We start from the raw sequence: 14,512 nt of genomic DNA on the forward strand, positions 1-14,512 counted from the left end.
CGACTGCCCCTTGTTGTGCTCAACGCCGTGTTGTCTCAAGCGCACCACGACAATCGGAACCGAGACAGGAACTAAAGTCTTGTCTCAAACACTGTTCCATCCGCGCTCTGCGTGTTTACAAGCAGCTTTTTGTTCCTTTTTTTTTCGTGCAGGCCGTCCCTCAGATGCATCGGTGAACCCCGTCCAAATCAAGCCAATAGCTCCGGTCACCCCGCCGGTCCAGACCCGCCGCCTCGGGTCGGCCCCATCAGGGCTTTCCTCCTCGCTTCACGACTCGGATTCTCCACCATTTCCACAACGCCAACACACCCTTCATCTTGCAAATTTCCGAATCGCCACTTCAACAATTCATGGTCTGGTGGTGTAGTTGGTTATCACGTCAGTCTAACAGCTCGAAGCGATTCGGCTGAGCACACTGAAGGTCTCCGGTTCAAGTCCGGGCTAGATCATCACATGGGCGATTGGTTTAGTGGTATAATGACCGCTTAGCATGCGGTAGGTCCAGGGTTCGATTCCCTGATCGTCCATCTTTTTGAGTTATTTATCTTTTTTATAATTAAGTCTTTTTAGGCTTAAAGCGCATCCATCATCCCAGCTTGGACAAGGGTTTGCTTTATATCTATCTATCCACGATAGTGGTTATTTGAAACTCAACTTGTTGACAAAAATACAGAGTACATACACATAACGTTGACGTGAATGGCCTATTCCTCCTTCGCTGGTTTCCGCCCAACCATAAGATACATTGGCGTAAAAATCTTCTCCTTGCCACCAAGCACCAGAGTATCAGCAGCGACACACAAGCTGTTCAACGTCTTCATAATGCCGGGCGGTGCAAGTCTCAGCGTCTCCATGCAGCCAAGGAAGCAATTCGTTGCCATCCGTCCCAAACCCGCCATGCGGAACGTATAGAGCAGGTCTCCCAGCGTCTGCGCATGCCTCCAGCTGCTGGCATCCAACGGCCAGTACCATGGGCTCGGGTCTGGACGGTTCGCAAGGTCCTCATGCTGAATGACTTCGAAGCCGGCTGCCTCGAAAGCCCGCAGTGCCTCCGTTTCCTTGACCATGTTGGCGATACCGTCTCCCTGTTCGATACCGATGCGAATCTTGCGTTGATGGAGGTTGTCGTTGTCGTACTTCTCGGTCATGACCCATTCGTAGACGCCGAAGACGCCGCCGGGCTTCAACACTCGGAGGATTTCAGAGTATACGGCTTGCAGGGACGGGGCATGAACGGTCGCCTCAATGGCATAGACGGCGTCGAAGGTGTTGTCCTCAAAAGGAATGTTCTGGGAATGGTCTTGTGTCAGTTGCAACATTCCCAAACCGGGTAGCTGAATGGAGAATCCATACCATGAAGTCACCCTGAATAAATTGTACCTGCTTGTCCATCTTCTGTTTCTGCGCGTACCTCGTAGCTCGCTCGACCTGATATTCGTTGATGTTGAGGCCGGTGACATATGCGCCTGTGAACTTGGCAATCTCGCGGGCAGGCCCGCCCACTCCACAGCCGACGTCCAACACCTTCATATCTTTCTTGATATCAATGACGTGGGCGAGGTAGTGTTCATGTCTTATGATGCTCTGCTTGAAAGACTCGCCGGCTGCCGCGCGAGAGAAGTGGAAGCTTTGGCCGAACCCGTATTCGTAGAAGTCGGTTGCGAGGTTGTAGTACCTGATGGTTGCACGAGTTAGAACAAGTTTACTCTTTTAGAAGGGGGTTCAATGCTTACTGTCGTGTCAGAGAAGCATAGTCAGCCGTTCGGGCCTGTTGGAGAATGGATGTTAGCTGGGATTCGTGATTGTTCGTTATCGCATTTTGAGCTTACGTCTCGATCCTCCTTCGTTTCTTTCTGGGCGCTCTTGTTGTCCCAGTGTCTGAAGTACTCATCTGAAGCAACCTTTTGTGCCTCGTAGTCTTTTTTCAACATCGCCGACATACCAACATTTTTCGACGTCCCCTTGTGGAGAATCTTCTCAAAGGTGGCTTCGCTGGCCAGGAGCATCTGACCTTCCTCTTGAATACTTCCCGCCATTTTGGATGATGATAAGTTATGCGGTCAAGTTGAAGCAACTGAATGGTCTGAAGATACTGCTGGAAGTGATGCAAAATTACGCGTAATTGGGAGCGTAGAGAGAGTAAAAATGTCAAGAGGAGCCAGTGCTTTCGAGTTGGAATTCAATGTTTTCAGTACTGAAGTCCTTTCCTTTTATGTTGTACCTCGTCTTGGAACCCGATAATCAACTGCCAAAAGGTCGAGCCTTTGAACCTCAAAAGCTGATATCAGCAAAACGAATACGTGATAAGCTGTTTAACCATGTTGGATCCGAATACGAATGCGCTCGAAGGCCCCCCTTGTGGGCACGGTATTCTCTTGGCTCTACCGGTCCCCAGGACCGTATGTGATTCGTCCACCTCACCCAAAATGGAAAGAATGTGGAGCTCGAAATAAGGAAACCCTTCCCATCCATCCACTTCTCGTTTCCGCAGATCCGAGTCTCCAGCCGCTGGAGGCTCTCATTTTAAACTCCAACCTACGCCTAATACCTATCCTTCCTGTTAGAAAGGCCTTGTCTATCTCGCTGCACAACATCTTGTTTGATGGTCAAGACCCAATTTTAGAGCCTGAAGGGGAAAGGCGTCGGCTCGGTCTGTGCCTCCGCTTGGCCCGATAGCGTCAACCCGAATACGAACGACTTCGCTCCTACAGCTGTTTGCCCTGGTTGGCTGTAGCATGCTGCGACTCGATTAAAAGACAAGTGAAAAATGAGAATAAGCCGTTAACAGAGCCCATATAACGATGAAAGGTTCATCACGAGCCAAAACGACTGTCCGCGCCAAGGAAACAAGGGGTTTCGTCATAGGGTGCAGCGCCCCAGCAGCTTTGGCAGCTTTGGCATGGGGGTTCGCAATGGCGGGGGTTTTGCATCTTTGGTGCAACGGTCTATTTTTCGTGGCAGTTAGCTTTCCCATCCATTTTACATTTAATTTCATCGTCTTGCTCCTACTCTAGTAGGTCGTAACCAGAAGAAGGCCGATTGCTGGTGTTGGGAAAGTCCTGCAGATTTTTGTAGGCCGGTTCTTCTAACTGGTATCAGCGCCGTACCAGTAGTCGTTAATAAGCTACAAGGTGTTTTAAGAAATCGGAGACAAAGGCGTTAATGCCCCTGACTGGTGGGTAAGCCCCGTATCGACATCTCGGTCCTGGTGATCTCCATGGGCCGTTTTTTTGCTTCGGCTTCCACCTAGTGTCTGAGGTTAGCGAAATACAGCAAGTTGTAGTTATTTCAGTATTGGTTTCTCCTCGGAAGGCATTTTTGTAGGCATATGGGGGGAAAGTATTTGCCCAGATACGGTACCGCACTGCTCAGGTAATTTGGCCGACATCAGACAACAACTTCAGGATGATCAATCCACTTTCCTACGGGAACATATACCTTAGACTCGTCGCTAATACTTAATCGTCGAAATTTTTACACTAGACCAATCATAAACATTCGAAATTACTGCTTGGTCGATCTTCAGATCTGGTCGCCAGTACAGGCATCATATTCCAATGAGCTTGTCTCACCACGTTTCTCGACATGGCTCGATATACAAGGAGAGTAACGAAACATTGTGCACTTCCCTTGTGTCGCTGAGTTCTCTTTAGCGGTCGTACCAGCGGTTCCAGTTGACCTAAGCCAGACACTTGTTGTCACAGTCTTTCTGGCAGCCGTTCCGGATCTGCCAGAAGGGGTAAGACTGTCGTGGGAACGGGATCGATCCCGGAGGGATCGTGAGATGTCGCGAATAGAGGGTCAACGTAAACCAGGCAAACAGAGCAGAAAGGACCAAACAACACAAGCAGCAAAGTGAAAGCTAGGTATGAGCAAAGTGATATCTTCAAGGTTGAACCCCCCCCATGGGTTCTGGCGTGTATCTGTCTATATACACCGCGGTCACGTGTTCCATCACGTGTCCTATGCCAAGCCTGGTTGACTTAGACGAAAAGACGTTGACACTTGTTCTTACCATTTGCTCTGCTGGGGTGTGGCGGGCTGCCTATGTGAGCTCTGTGGGCCTGTGGGTAATGCCACAGCCTCATTGGCGCTCCAGCGCTTGCAGCCCCGCGTCAAGCTAATCGCGAAGGTAGAGGCAAGAGGCTACCAAGCAACCTGCCTGCATATGCTAACTGCAGCTCGCTGGTGTTAGCTCCTTATTGCTGCCTGATGCCGACAGCAATCATGTGCCAGGGTGTGGAGATCAGGCTGGACCCACAGCCGCGATGATGTTCTTAGCTGAAAGCGACATGGCCATTCAGAACAATCCATCTTTCTTCCACTGTGAGGTCAAAAATTGCCATGGAACCTGCAAGCTTCGCTGTTGGGATAATCGGGCTTGCCGGTCTGTTCAGCACCTGCCTGGAGGCCGTGGATAAGGTGCAGTCGTACCGATCGTTTGCAACCGATTCAAGCGCCCTCGATACCCAGTTCAATGCTGCCAAGGTCCGTCTCGAGAAATGGGGCAGCTCCGTGGGATTCAGCCATGGGAAACCGTTAGACAAACACCATCCGGCTCTTGACGACGAACAAGTCAATAGATCGGCATATGAAATTTTCAGTCTCATCAAAACGATTTGTGCTAGCTCCGACGCGCGCAAGTCTCGCCCGGTACGTGTCGGGACAGGCGATGGCATCCAGGGCTTGCACCCGTCACTCGCCACAGCTGGTGCTCCAGGCGAGTCGAAAAGACGGAAGCTGGGCTGGTCGTTTGGGGGCAAGTTGAAGCGTACAGAACAGGTTGAGCTGCTCAAACAACTGGTTCAGAGTTTGCACGATTTAGTTCCCCCCCAATCCTTACTCGCCAGCGACAATAGCAATCGTGCCGGCACACTCGGGCCTGGGACAGGTAAGAAGCCTTAACGATACCTTTTTAAATCGTTGCTAAAAAATCCCAATCTAGCATTCTACTCGGATCATACCTGGTCGACAGAGTTCCGCCAGCTCATCGCTCGCTTTGAAAGTAAGTACTGGTTACCATCCCCGCTCGCTCATTCGTGCCGTCCTCCGTACTGACCCCGCCAAGATAGAACGCAGCGAGATCTCCACGCCTGGCTCGGACGCGTTCCCGATGAACGGTACAAAGACTCCCTCAAAGAGCGACTCGAAGGAACCTGCAGCTGGGTTCTCAGCCGGCCCGCGTTCATGCAATGGGTTTCCTCCGACTTTACCGGGGCCGCCAAGCTGCTATGGATCCATGGGCCGGCCGGGTTCGGCAAGACCGTTCTGTGTGCAAAGGTTGTCGAGCACCTCACCGAAACCCTCTCACAGCCTGTCGCATACTTTTTCTTCTCCTCCGACTCTAGCAACCGCGAAGATCCCTTCATGGCTGTGCGGTCATGGATCTCGCAGGTGATGTCGCAGCATGAAGGCGCTTTCGAGTATGTTCTGCAAAGACAAGAGGCTGACCCGGACCCCGTCGCGCCGCGCCACACCATCATGTCCGTCTTTGAGAACCTCCTTCGCATCGTTCCCGGCTGCACCTTTGCGGTCGACGGCCTGGATGAGTGTACTCATCTACATGACAGCAGCACCTCTGTCGCCAAATTTCTCCGCGATGTTACAGACGCAGCTGCAGATACAAACACCCGACTTCTCCTTGTCAGTCGTCCATTGCCCGATATCCAACACGAGATCAAATATTCTGATGGCATCGACTTCTCCGAGTACAAAATACTACCTGACGATGTTCGATCTGACAACGTAGCGTATTCACGGGACATTGTCGAGAAAAAACTTTCAAACAAGAACGATAACGTCCGGTCTTCTCTCTCTGAAGCAATGGCTGAGCGGTGTGAGGGTCAGTTCCTCTGGCTCAAGATGCAAGGGAAATCATTGAGAAGAGGCATGAGCAAGAAACAGCTTCAGGATGCCGTCAAAGACACCCCGACTGAGCTCAATCGTGTCTACGATCACAGCTGGAGGACGATTACCCTGAGAAGTGAAAGTGAAAGAAGCCGTGCCTTCGCCCTCCTTCGTTGGGCAGCATTTGCATTACGACCTCTGACAATCTACGAGATAACGGGAGCCGTTATTATCAGCGAGACCAAGGATCTGTGCGAGGAGGAGTTCCCCGATCCAGTGGATGATGACTACGTTAGTACTGAGATTGTCGAGCTATGTGGCCCTTTTCTAGAGATCAGGAACGACCATTCGAACCCTGATCCGGGTCGGTGGACGGTACACCTACCGCATTTTACAGTCAAAGAGTATCTTCTTTGCAGCTTACCAGTCCCGGTCTGGCTCCAACCCAATGATGGCCCACGAGCCTCACTCGAACTACTTCAAAACACATTGCTTGCTAACGCCTGTCTCCACTACATCAGCTTCCGCAAGGTCTGGGAGCAGATACCAGATGACCAATCCCCCTCTCTCTACGCGTGTTTCCGACAATATGCAGCCTCGACGTGGCATCGTCATCTAAATGATGGTGTGGGCGACAACGCTGAATTGTTGACCCTGGCTGTTGAGTTCTTCACCAATAATGGTCCGGTATGGGATGGTTGGAGGGCCTCTGTCGAATCACAGGAACCAAAAGACGAGGGCTTGGAAGCCAACTCGGTTCGGCCTGGTCCTCTATACTGTGCCGTTAAGCTTGGGTTGACAGACCTGGCGATTGCCTTGATCGAAGAAGAGAAGTGCGACATAAATGAAGGAAGCGATCGAGGTCCGTCCGCTTTTGCTCTCGCCTGTGCCAACGGGATGACAAAGATTGTGAACGCGCTGATCCAAAAGGATGAAAACTTCGCAACCATTAGCAATGATGGCTGGGCACCTCTGCTTGCAGCATCGTATAGCGGACATATTGAAATAGTCGAGCTATTACTTGAGAAGGGGGCTGATATCACCGTCGCTAGCAAGCACGGGTGGACGCCACTAAATGCGGCGGCAGACGAGGGCCACGTTGAAGTGGTGAAACTACTACTTAAGAAAGGGGCTGATACTGCTGTTGCAAACAAAGACGGATGGACACCGCTAAATTCAGCAGCAGACGGCGGGCATGCTGCAGTAGTTAAGCTTCTGCTTGAGGCAGGGGCCGATATTTCGATTGCAACTCATACAGGATGGACGCCGCTAAATACTGCAGCAAACAAAGGTCACGTAGAAGTGGCTAAGCTGTTGCTACTTGAGAAGGGTGCCGATATCAATATTTCCAATGAGAATGGATGGACGCCTCTAAATTTAGCAGCAGAAAAAGGTCATATTGAGGTGGTTAAGCTTCTGCTTGGGAAAGGGGCTGATACCACTATTACAACCATGGACGGATGGACGCCACTACATGCGGCAGCAAACAAGGGTGATATTGAAGTGGTTAAGCTTCTACTTGAGAAGGGAGCTGATATTACTGTGATATCCAAGGACGGATGGACGCCCCTAACCTTAGCAGCAGATGAGGGTCATATTGAAGTGGTTAAGCTGCTGCTTGGGAAAGGGGCTGATATTACTATTGGCGACAAAGACAGACAGACACCACTTTCTATGGCAGCATACAACGGGCATGTTGAGGTGGTTAAGCTGCTTCTTGAGAATGGGGCTGATATTACTATTGGCAATAAAGACAGACAGACACCACTATATATGGCAGCATGCAAGGGGCATACCGAAATCGTTAAGCTGCTGGTTGAGAAAGGGGCCGATATCACTATTGCAAACAGCGGCGGATGGACGCCTCTAAATGCAGCAGCAGACAATGGGCATACTGAAGTTGTTAAGCTGCTACTTGAGAAGGGAGCTGATATTACTGTTGCATCTAAAAACGGATGGACGCCCCTAATTACAGCAGCGGACGAGGGTTATATTGAAGTGGTTAAGCTTCTGCTTGAGGAAGGGGCTGATACTACTGCTGCTAACGATAATGGATGGACGCCACTCTTTGCGGCGGCATACAAAGGGCATACCGACCTAGTAAGCCTGCTGCTTGAGAAGGAGGTTGATGTCACTATTGCCAACAACGACGGGTGGACACCAATAAACGCAGCAGCATTCAATGGCCATATTGAAGTTGTCAAGCTGCTGCTTGAGAATGGGGCTGATATTACTATTGGCAATAAAGACAGACAGACACCACTATATGTGGCAGCATGCAAGGGGCATACCGAAATCGTTAAGATGCTGGTTGAGAAAGGGGCCGACACTACTGTTGTAACCAAGGGCAGATGGACGCCCCTAAATGCAGCAGCAGACTATGGGCATACTGAAGTTGTTAAGCTGCTACTTGAGAAGGGAGCTGGTTTTGCTGTCACATCCAAGAATGGATGACGCTCCTAAATGCTGCGGCGGACGAGGATCATTGAAGCAGTTAAGCTGCTGCTTGAAACCGGTGCTGATACTACTATGCCAAACAAAAATAGACGGCCACCGTTTATTACAGTATCATACACGGCCGCGTCGAGGTGTTCAACCTCTTGGTCAACACATCTGGGGTAGAAGTCGATGCAATCGATTCATTGAGCCATACAGTGCTTTCTCTCTCGCTTCGAGAGCTGGACATCATGGCGCTGTCCGTCTTCTTCTGTCTGAAGGCCATGTTAACGCCAACATCGAATACTGGCAAGGATATATAGCATTGTATGTTGCAGTGAGAAATTCTCACACTGAAACTATCGAGGTCTTACTTAGCTCCGAGGGTACTAAGATTGATGGCTGGGATGGCTTAGGCCATGGTGTAATATGGTGGGCCCATTGTACGAGGAAATCCTCGAATTTATCAACTGTTGGTAGACCACGCAGAAAGGAGTGCCATCGTCATTCCTAACGAAGAATGCCGAAAGGTCGTGAGCTCTGCGGCATTTGAACATGGTTTAGCTTGGTGCGATGCATGCACACTCTGCATATCTTTAGGGAGTGCATTTTCTTGTAATTGTGTTTAGATGGAGATTTCCTTCTATGCGACGATGCCTCGAAAGAGGCATTAAATACTGCGACCCCTCTCATGAGTTGGTACTTCAGTACCTCCAGAGACTTTTTAATCCTAGTAGGCATGCTGGTGCAAGGCGTTTGAAGAAGGATGGTAAACATAGAGAAAAGGGCATCATAGGCTCCGCGCGCTGCAGACCAAATATCATTCATTCAGAGTGATCATCATATGAGCGTTCAGCAATTTCAAGATGCACTACACACTACACCATTCTCTCTTTTCTTCTGTTCCTCTTAGGTTCAGTGCCATCAGGAGAAGGCCAAAACATACTCTCTATGTTGCTACAGCTACTGTACACTGTCAACACTTTCGGCTTGAACTGGTAGGGATGTTTGACAGTTCAATATTCAGTATTGGCAGACCTACATACCATAGCTTACTGGGTGCCCAGTATTCCTTTAAAAAAAATGTATATCGGACGCTACGAAGATGCTACCCTCGTGGGCCGTAATAAGGTACAATTAGGCACGAGCGATGACTTCGTTATTGGAGTTTTCCTTGATTGAATATGTTCGGTGAATTCTATAACAGATTATTCGATGAGCAATTAAAGTTCGCTCCCTCAAGAATTTCATGCATGATTAAGCCTAACGAAGCCTGCGGATGTCTCAAAGCTGCCTATTAACAAATCGGGGAACCGGTCCCCCGGGCTAGTGCGTCTTCGGATCGAAATCGATCAATGGTTTTGCAGTTCAACCCATTTCGGCTTGTTTTTTATCCGGCCTAAGGTCATTCTGGGAATCGCCTCTACCATCTGTAGACTTTCTTGGCAGTACTCGAGAGTGCTGTTCCTCTCGTGAAGCGCCCTTTGTCTCTTTCCTAAATACTTTCAATTAGGAACAGCTTGTGATACCCAGGAAATTCAGGTCCCAACAATTTGATGGATGTCCACTGCCCACGCAGATGAGAAACCACCCACACATGCTGCGGAGACAGCAGTGGACGGGACCAACGGGTATTGGGCTTGGCGTCCGCCTAGGGATGGACAGCCATGCATCCCCGGGAGAAGCACAGAAAGTGCGGGGAAGGGTCTCCATCAAACGATGACGAAAGGGTGTTTTCGATGGAAATGAGGAGCTACTAAGTTACTTGCTCCGAGCATTGGCTTCATCTGCTCCCCAGAAGCCTATCCCCAGATTCAGCTTGTCCTAGAAGACAATTAGTTTGGGGGAGCGTCGTTCATGAAATCGCTAGGTGCTGCTGGTGTCACATCGATATCATCGGATTTTCATGTTGAATCGCTGAACCATTTCACTCGCCATGGTCTTCCCGCATGATATGCCTGGCCCTTTGTGTGTATTTGAGACCTGGAACTCCAACAGTTTGGTAGCCAGGGAGAAGACAATCACAAGCTACTCTAAACCCGCAACTGTTAACGAACTCTCAACGCCGTCCGAGTGGACAGACCAATCGCTGGAACTTTGACGCCAACCCCCGCGTCAAGTTCTGCGCTTTCCAACAAATGCGGAGACTCCACGGGGAAGGTCGTTGTGGTTCGAATATGGTGGTTGGCTCACGCCGTTGCTAAGAAAAGCCGCCAACTTATGACATGCGACGATCTCTACCAAGTCTCCCAGCCCCTAATGCACAGAAAGGCCGACACCAAAGAATGCCAGAACACCCACAATAGGTATCATCCCATCTTCACGCTTCGGACAAGGGGGCCTAAATTCAGCGACGTCAGAGAAAAGCTCCAATTGGCCAATCCGCCATTCAAAATCTCGCAGAATCCTTCGCTCCAATTGCCGGTGGGTGGAAACACCGAACATTCTCTCAGCCATGATTGGAGAGACATGGATAGGGCCTTGCTCGAACTCTGGGCTTAACCCAGCTAGGAAAGGTCCCTTGGCCCAAAGCGGAATCCGGCACGCCACATGGCGCAGGGATAACCGCGGTGACGCCGACCACACGGCCGCAGAGTCCAGACGTCCGCTGGTCTCACTGTCTTTAGAGTTTTTAGCAGATCTTTCACTGGCGAGCACCGTGCCAGGTGGGTGGGTTCCTTTTTCTTTCCCCCATATGTGGTTCAGCCGTCCGAGGAATTTCATGTGTCCCATCAACCCCATCAATCCAACCAACCCATCACTGCATCGCGAACCCCAGACCATCCATCCCTAGACGCAGCTTCCCCGCGCGAGCCAATGGGTCGCGGAGAAAGTGGAGTTAGCGTATCCTAGTCCCGGATTCATGCGCGGGTTAAGGGGGGGAACTTGAGTCTTGGGTTCGACTTGCATTGAGCGACATAAGACACGAGTGGTCCAGAAGGTCAATATCTCACGTACTTTCTTCCCGCCACCTTTGAATGTATTTGAGCGAGCCAGTGAGAAGCCGCGCCTCTCGACCGACTACCTTGCTGCACCTGAGGGGAACATCGCCATCATTACTTGGCGAAGGGCATCAGGTTGATTGAGCTTCAGCAGGATATAAGATGCCTCGTTGTCCCATCTCAACTTAACTCGACACTGGCATCTTCAGCAAGCTTACCGGGATCGACATCAGCCCAATCTCGAGCACAGCGGCCTTTCATCACATCCCGAGCATAACCAGCTCGAATCTTTGTCGAGGTTTTGCTCGAAATCACCTCCGCAGTATATCCATACCTCTTTTGAATTCATCAGACCTTACGAACGCATCTCAAACCGCAATCATGGGACTCCTTGGCTCGTCGGCGCCAAAGGCGCAGCGTGCCTCCGTTCATGTCGACCCCGAGACCACCCGCCGTATGTCCGCCGCCGACGTCAATATCGTCGGCCTCGCTTCAGAGGCCGCGAATGCGACGGAGGCCGAGCTCAACATGGGTCTCCTGCAGTCGCTGAAGCTATACCCCAAGGCGGTCTGCTGGTCGCTGTTCTTCAGTACCGCCGTCGTCATGGAGGGTTTCGACAAGACCCTCATCAACAACCTCTACGCCTACTCCGTCTTTCAGAAGAGATTTGGCGAGCTCCAGCCGGACGGGTCATACCAGCTGACGGCGGCATGGCAGGCTGGCCTCAGCAACGGCGCCCTGGTGGGCGAGATCACGGGCCTGTTCATCAACGGTATCATTGCCGAAAGGTTTGGATATCGTAAGACTATGATCGGTGGATTGCTCGGCGTAACGGCATTTGTCTTCATCATCTTCTTCGCCCAATCCCTTGTTCAACTGTTGATCGGAGAGATTCTTATTGGTATCCCATGGGGTATCTTTCAGACTTTGACTGTTACCTACGCATCTGAGGTCTGCCCTACGCACCTGCGCGCATACCTGGTTAGTATCGCACCCATGTCTACGTACATCGTATGAGGCTAATCATATTCCCTACAGACTACGTACGTCAACTTGTGCTGGGTTATGGGCCAGCTGATTGCCAGCGGTGTTCTTCGAGCCATGATCCAACGGACAGATGAATGGGGCTATAGGATCCCCTTTGCCCTGCAGTGGATGTGGCCCATCCCGCTCATCATCGGCATCTTCTTCGCCCCCGAATCCCCTTGGTGGCTCATCCGAAAAGAACGCCTCGAGGACGCCAAGGCCGCTCTTCTCCGCTTGACCAGCCGCAACTCGAAGCAAAACTTCAACCCCGACGAGACCGTTTCCATGATGGTCCACACCAACGAGCTCGAAAAGGCTGCCCAGAGCGGAACGACATATCTGGACTGCTTCAAGGGCATTGACCTCCGCCGCACTGAGATCGTCTGCTGCGTCTGGGCTATCCAGACGCTCTGCGGCTCGACCTTCATGGGATACTCGACCTACTTCTATCAACAGGCAGGTATGGCGACCGAGAATTCGTTCAGCATGTCCCTGGGCCAGTACGCCATCGGCGCCGTCGGTACCGTCTTCTCGTGGTTCCTGATGCAACACTTCGGCCGCCGAACACTGTATCTCTCGGGCCAACTCGCCATGTGTTTGGTGTTGGGGACCATTGGCTTTGTCTCCCTCGCGGGCAAGTCAAACGTCGCCGCACAGTGGGCCATTGGCAGCTTGCTCCTCGTCTACACCTTCATGTATGACTGCACCGTTGGGCCCGTCTGCTACTCCCTGGTCTCAGAGCTGAGCTCGACGCGTCTCAGGACCAAGACAGTGGTGCTGGCGCGCAACCTGTACAACATCACGGGCATCACGACCAATATTCTGACGCCGCTGATGTTGAATCCCTCGGCGTGGAACTGGGGTGCCAAGAGCGGTTTCTTCTGGGCCGCCAGTTGCTTCCTGTGCTTCCTTTGGTCTTTTTTCCGCCTGCCCGAGCCTAGAGGTCGTACGTACGGCGAGCTTGAGATTCTCTTTGAGCAGGGTGTGCCTGCAAGGAAGTTCAGCAAGACCGAGGTCGCTGGCTTGAGTCGGGGGGCCCGTGACGACAAATTGTCTGAAAAGGAAGCGGAAGCGGGCGTTAGTGAGATTGAGAAGACGTCCTCGTCATAGCGTGCAAACTTAGTGCACTGCTAAGAGGGGCTGGGTCTCAGCATCAAAGGGGTGGAATCGCATATACCAACGGATTAGCATACATTTTTTCGGGTTATTGTACGGCAAGCACCTTGCTTTCTTGCACTTAGGTTTCTATGAAATTTACTTCTGGTCTTGCACAGAGTCCAAATCACAAGTTTCCGGTGAAATTAGCAGTTTTTGAATCTTGGTACGAGATTTGGTTGGAAACTAAGACGCGTTAGCCATCATGCCTGAAGCTTGGTCAAAGAAGTAGGTGCCTTTTACCCCGCTACCCCGCTGTGATGCGGCCGTTGCCGGGGCTAACCACGCTAATGCGTGACACTGGGGGATTTGGATAGCGTTGTTTACTGCTTCGATATGTTGACGAGTACCGTTGCCGAAAGAAAATCACCCCCCAAGATTGCTCGCAGTTTGGCGATGATGTGGCAGTCAGCTGTAGCGGGGATTAAAATAGCAATCAAAAAAAGGTCTTCGAATGGGTGCATGTTGCAACCCTAGGTTGGCCGTAATCTCTGCCTCATAGCCGGGCAACATACAGATGCGACCTTCACAAGATCACTCATGCACCACCCCACTTCGACGAATAGGGGACATAGCACTAGGCGAGGCTCCGCAAGCTGGAGACCATGCTCGCCGACCTCCGGGACGCGGGTGCAGAAGCACAGGGGCCGGGTTGCGGATAGTATCGTGGTGTTTGTGCGTAGCTCGGGGGTTATAGAGTTTTTGATTCAAAGAGCGGCAGGCAGGAAGACCTGACGTGAGTTTATGTTCATGACGAACCTCAGTGACGATGGAGAGAGTCGGGAGATATGAAATCCCCCGGTGGGCCAACAACGGTATTGAACTAGTCTCCCATGTCATTTAAATGGCATGCTCTTTAGATGATTTAGTGGACTTTTGCATCTAGTAATACTCTATTCGCCGGAAAGTGTCAGGACGAAGGATGAAGGATGTGGCTGGAGCAACCCCTAGGGATCAACTGCCAAGGCCTCGTAACATCCGAAAGCCGTTGCCTAGCGAAGGTCTCCTCAGATTACAGGGCTAGATTCGCTAAAGTAATGGGCCATCCCCCTCATTTCAAAAAGTCCACGTATCCATAAAATTAGCCCAGCATCAGATCTGAACTA

At 51.1% G+C, this 14,512-nt stretch overlaps 3 protein-coding genes across 3 annotated transcripts; 2 read left to right on the top strand and 1 right to left on the bottom strand.

Moving 5' to 3' along the window:
• Window positions 1-704: 704 nt before the first annotated feature.
• Window positions 705-2,036, bottom strand: EsH8_VI_000128 (sterol methyltransferase; the record flags this gene model as incomplete). Its single annotated transcript, XM_083271381.1, has 4 exons — window positions 705-1,289; window positions 1,354-1,675; window positions 1,734-1,768; window positions 1,830-2,036. 4 exons carry the CDS (start codon window positions 2,034-2,036, stop codon window positions 705-707), a joined length of 1,149 nt encoding a protein of 382 aa, XP_083126555.1.
• Window positions 2,037-4,344: 2,308 nt separating this feature from the next.
• Window positions 4,345-8,301, top strand: EsH8_VI_000129 (uncharacterized protein; the record flags this gene model as incomplete). Its single annotated transcript, XM_083271382.1, has 3 exons — window positions 4,345-4,891; window positions 4,946-5,005; window positions 5,069-8,301. The coding sequence occupies 3 exons, from the start codon at window positions 4,345-4,347 to the stop codon at window positions 8,299-8,301; spliced, it is 3,840 nt and encodes a 1,279-aa protein (XP_083126556.1).
• Window positions 8,302-11,606: 3,305 nt separating this feature from the next.
• Window positions 11,607-13,361, top strand: EsH8_VI_000130 (general substrate transporter; the record flags this gene model as incomplete). Its single annotated transcript, XM_083271383.1, has 2 exons — window positions 11,607-12,206; window positions 12,264-13,361. The coding sequence occupies 2 exons, from the start codon at window positions 11,607-11,609 to the stop codon at window positions 13,359-13,361; spliced, it is 1,698 nt and encodes a 565-aa protein (XP_083126557.1).
• Between the last annotated feature and the right edge of the window lie 1,151 nt (window positions 13,362-14,512).

The sequence above is a fragment of the Colletotrichum jinshuiense genome, chromosome 6 (assembly GCF_051148585.1).
Source record: "Colletotrichum jinshuiense chromosome 6, complete sequence".
NCBI lineage: Eukaryota > Fungi > Ascomycota > Sordariomycetes > Glomerellales > Glomerellaceae > Colletotrichum > Colletotrichum jinshuiense.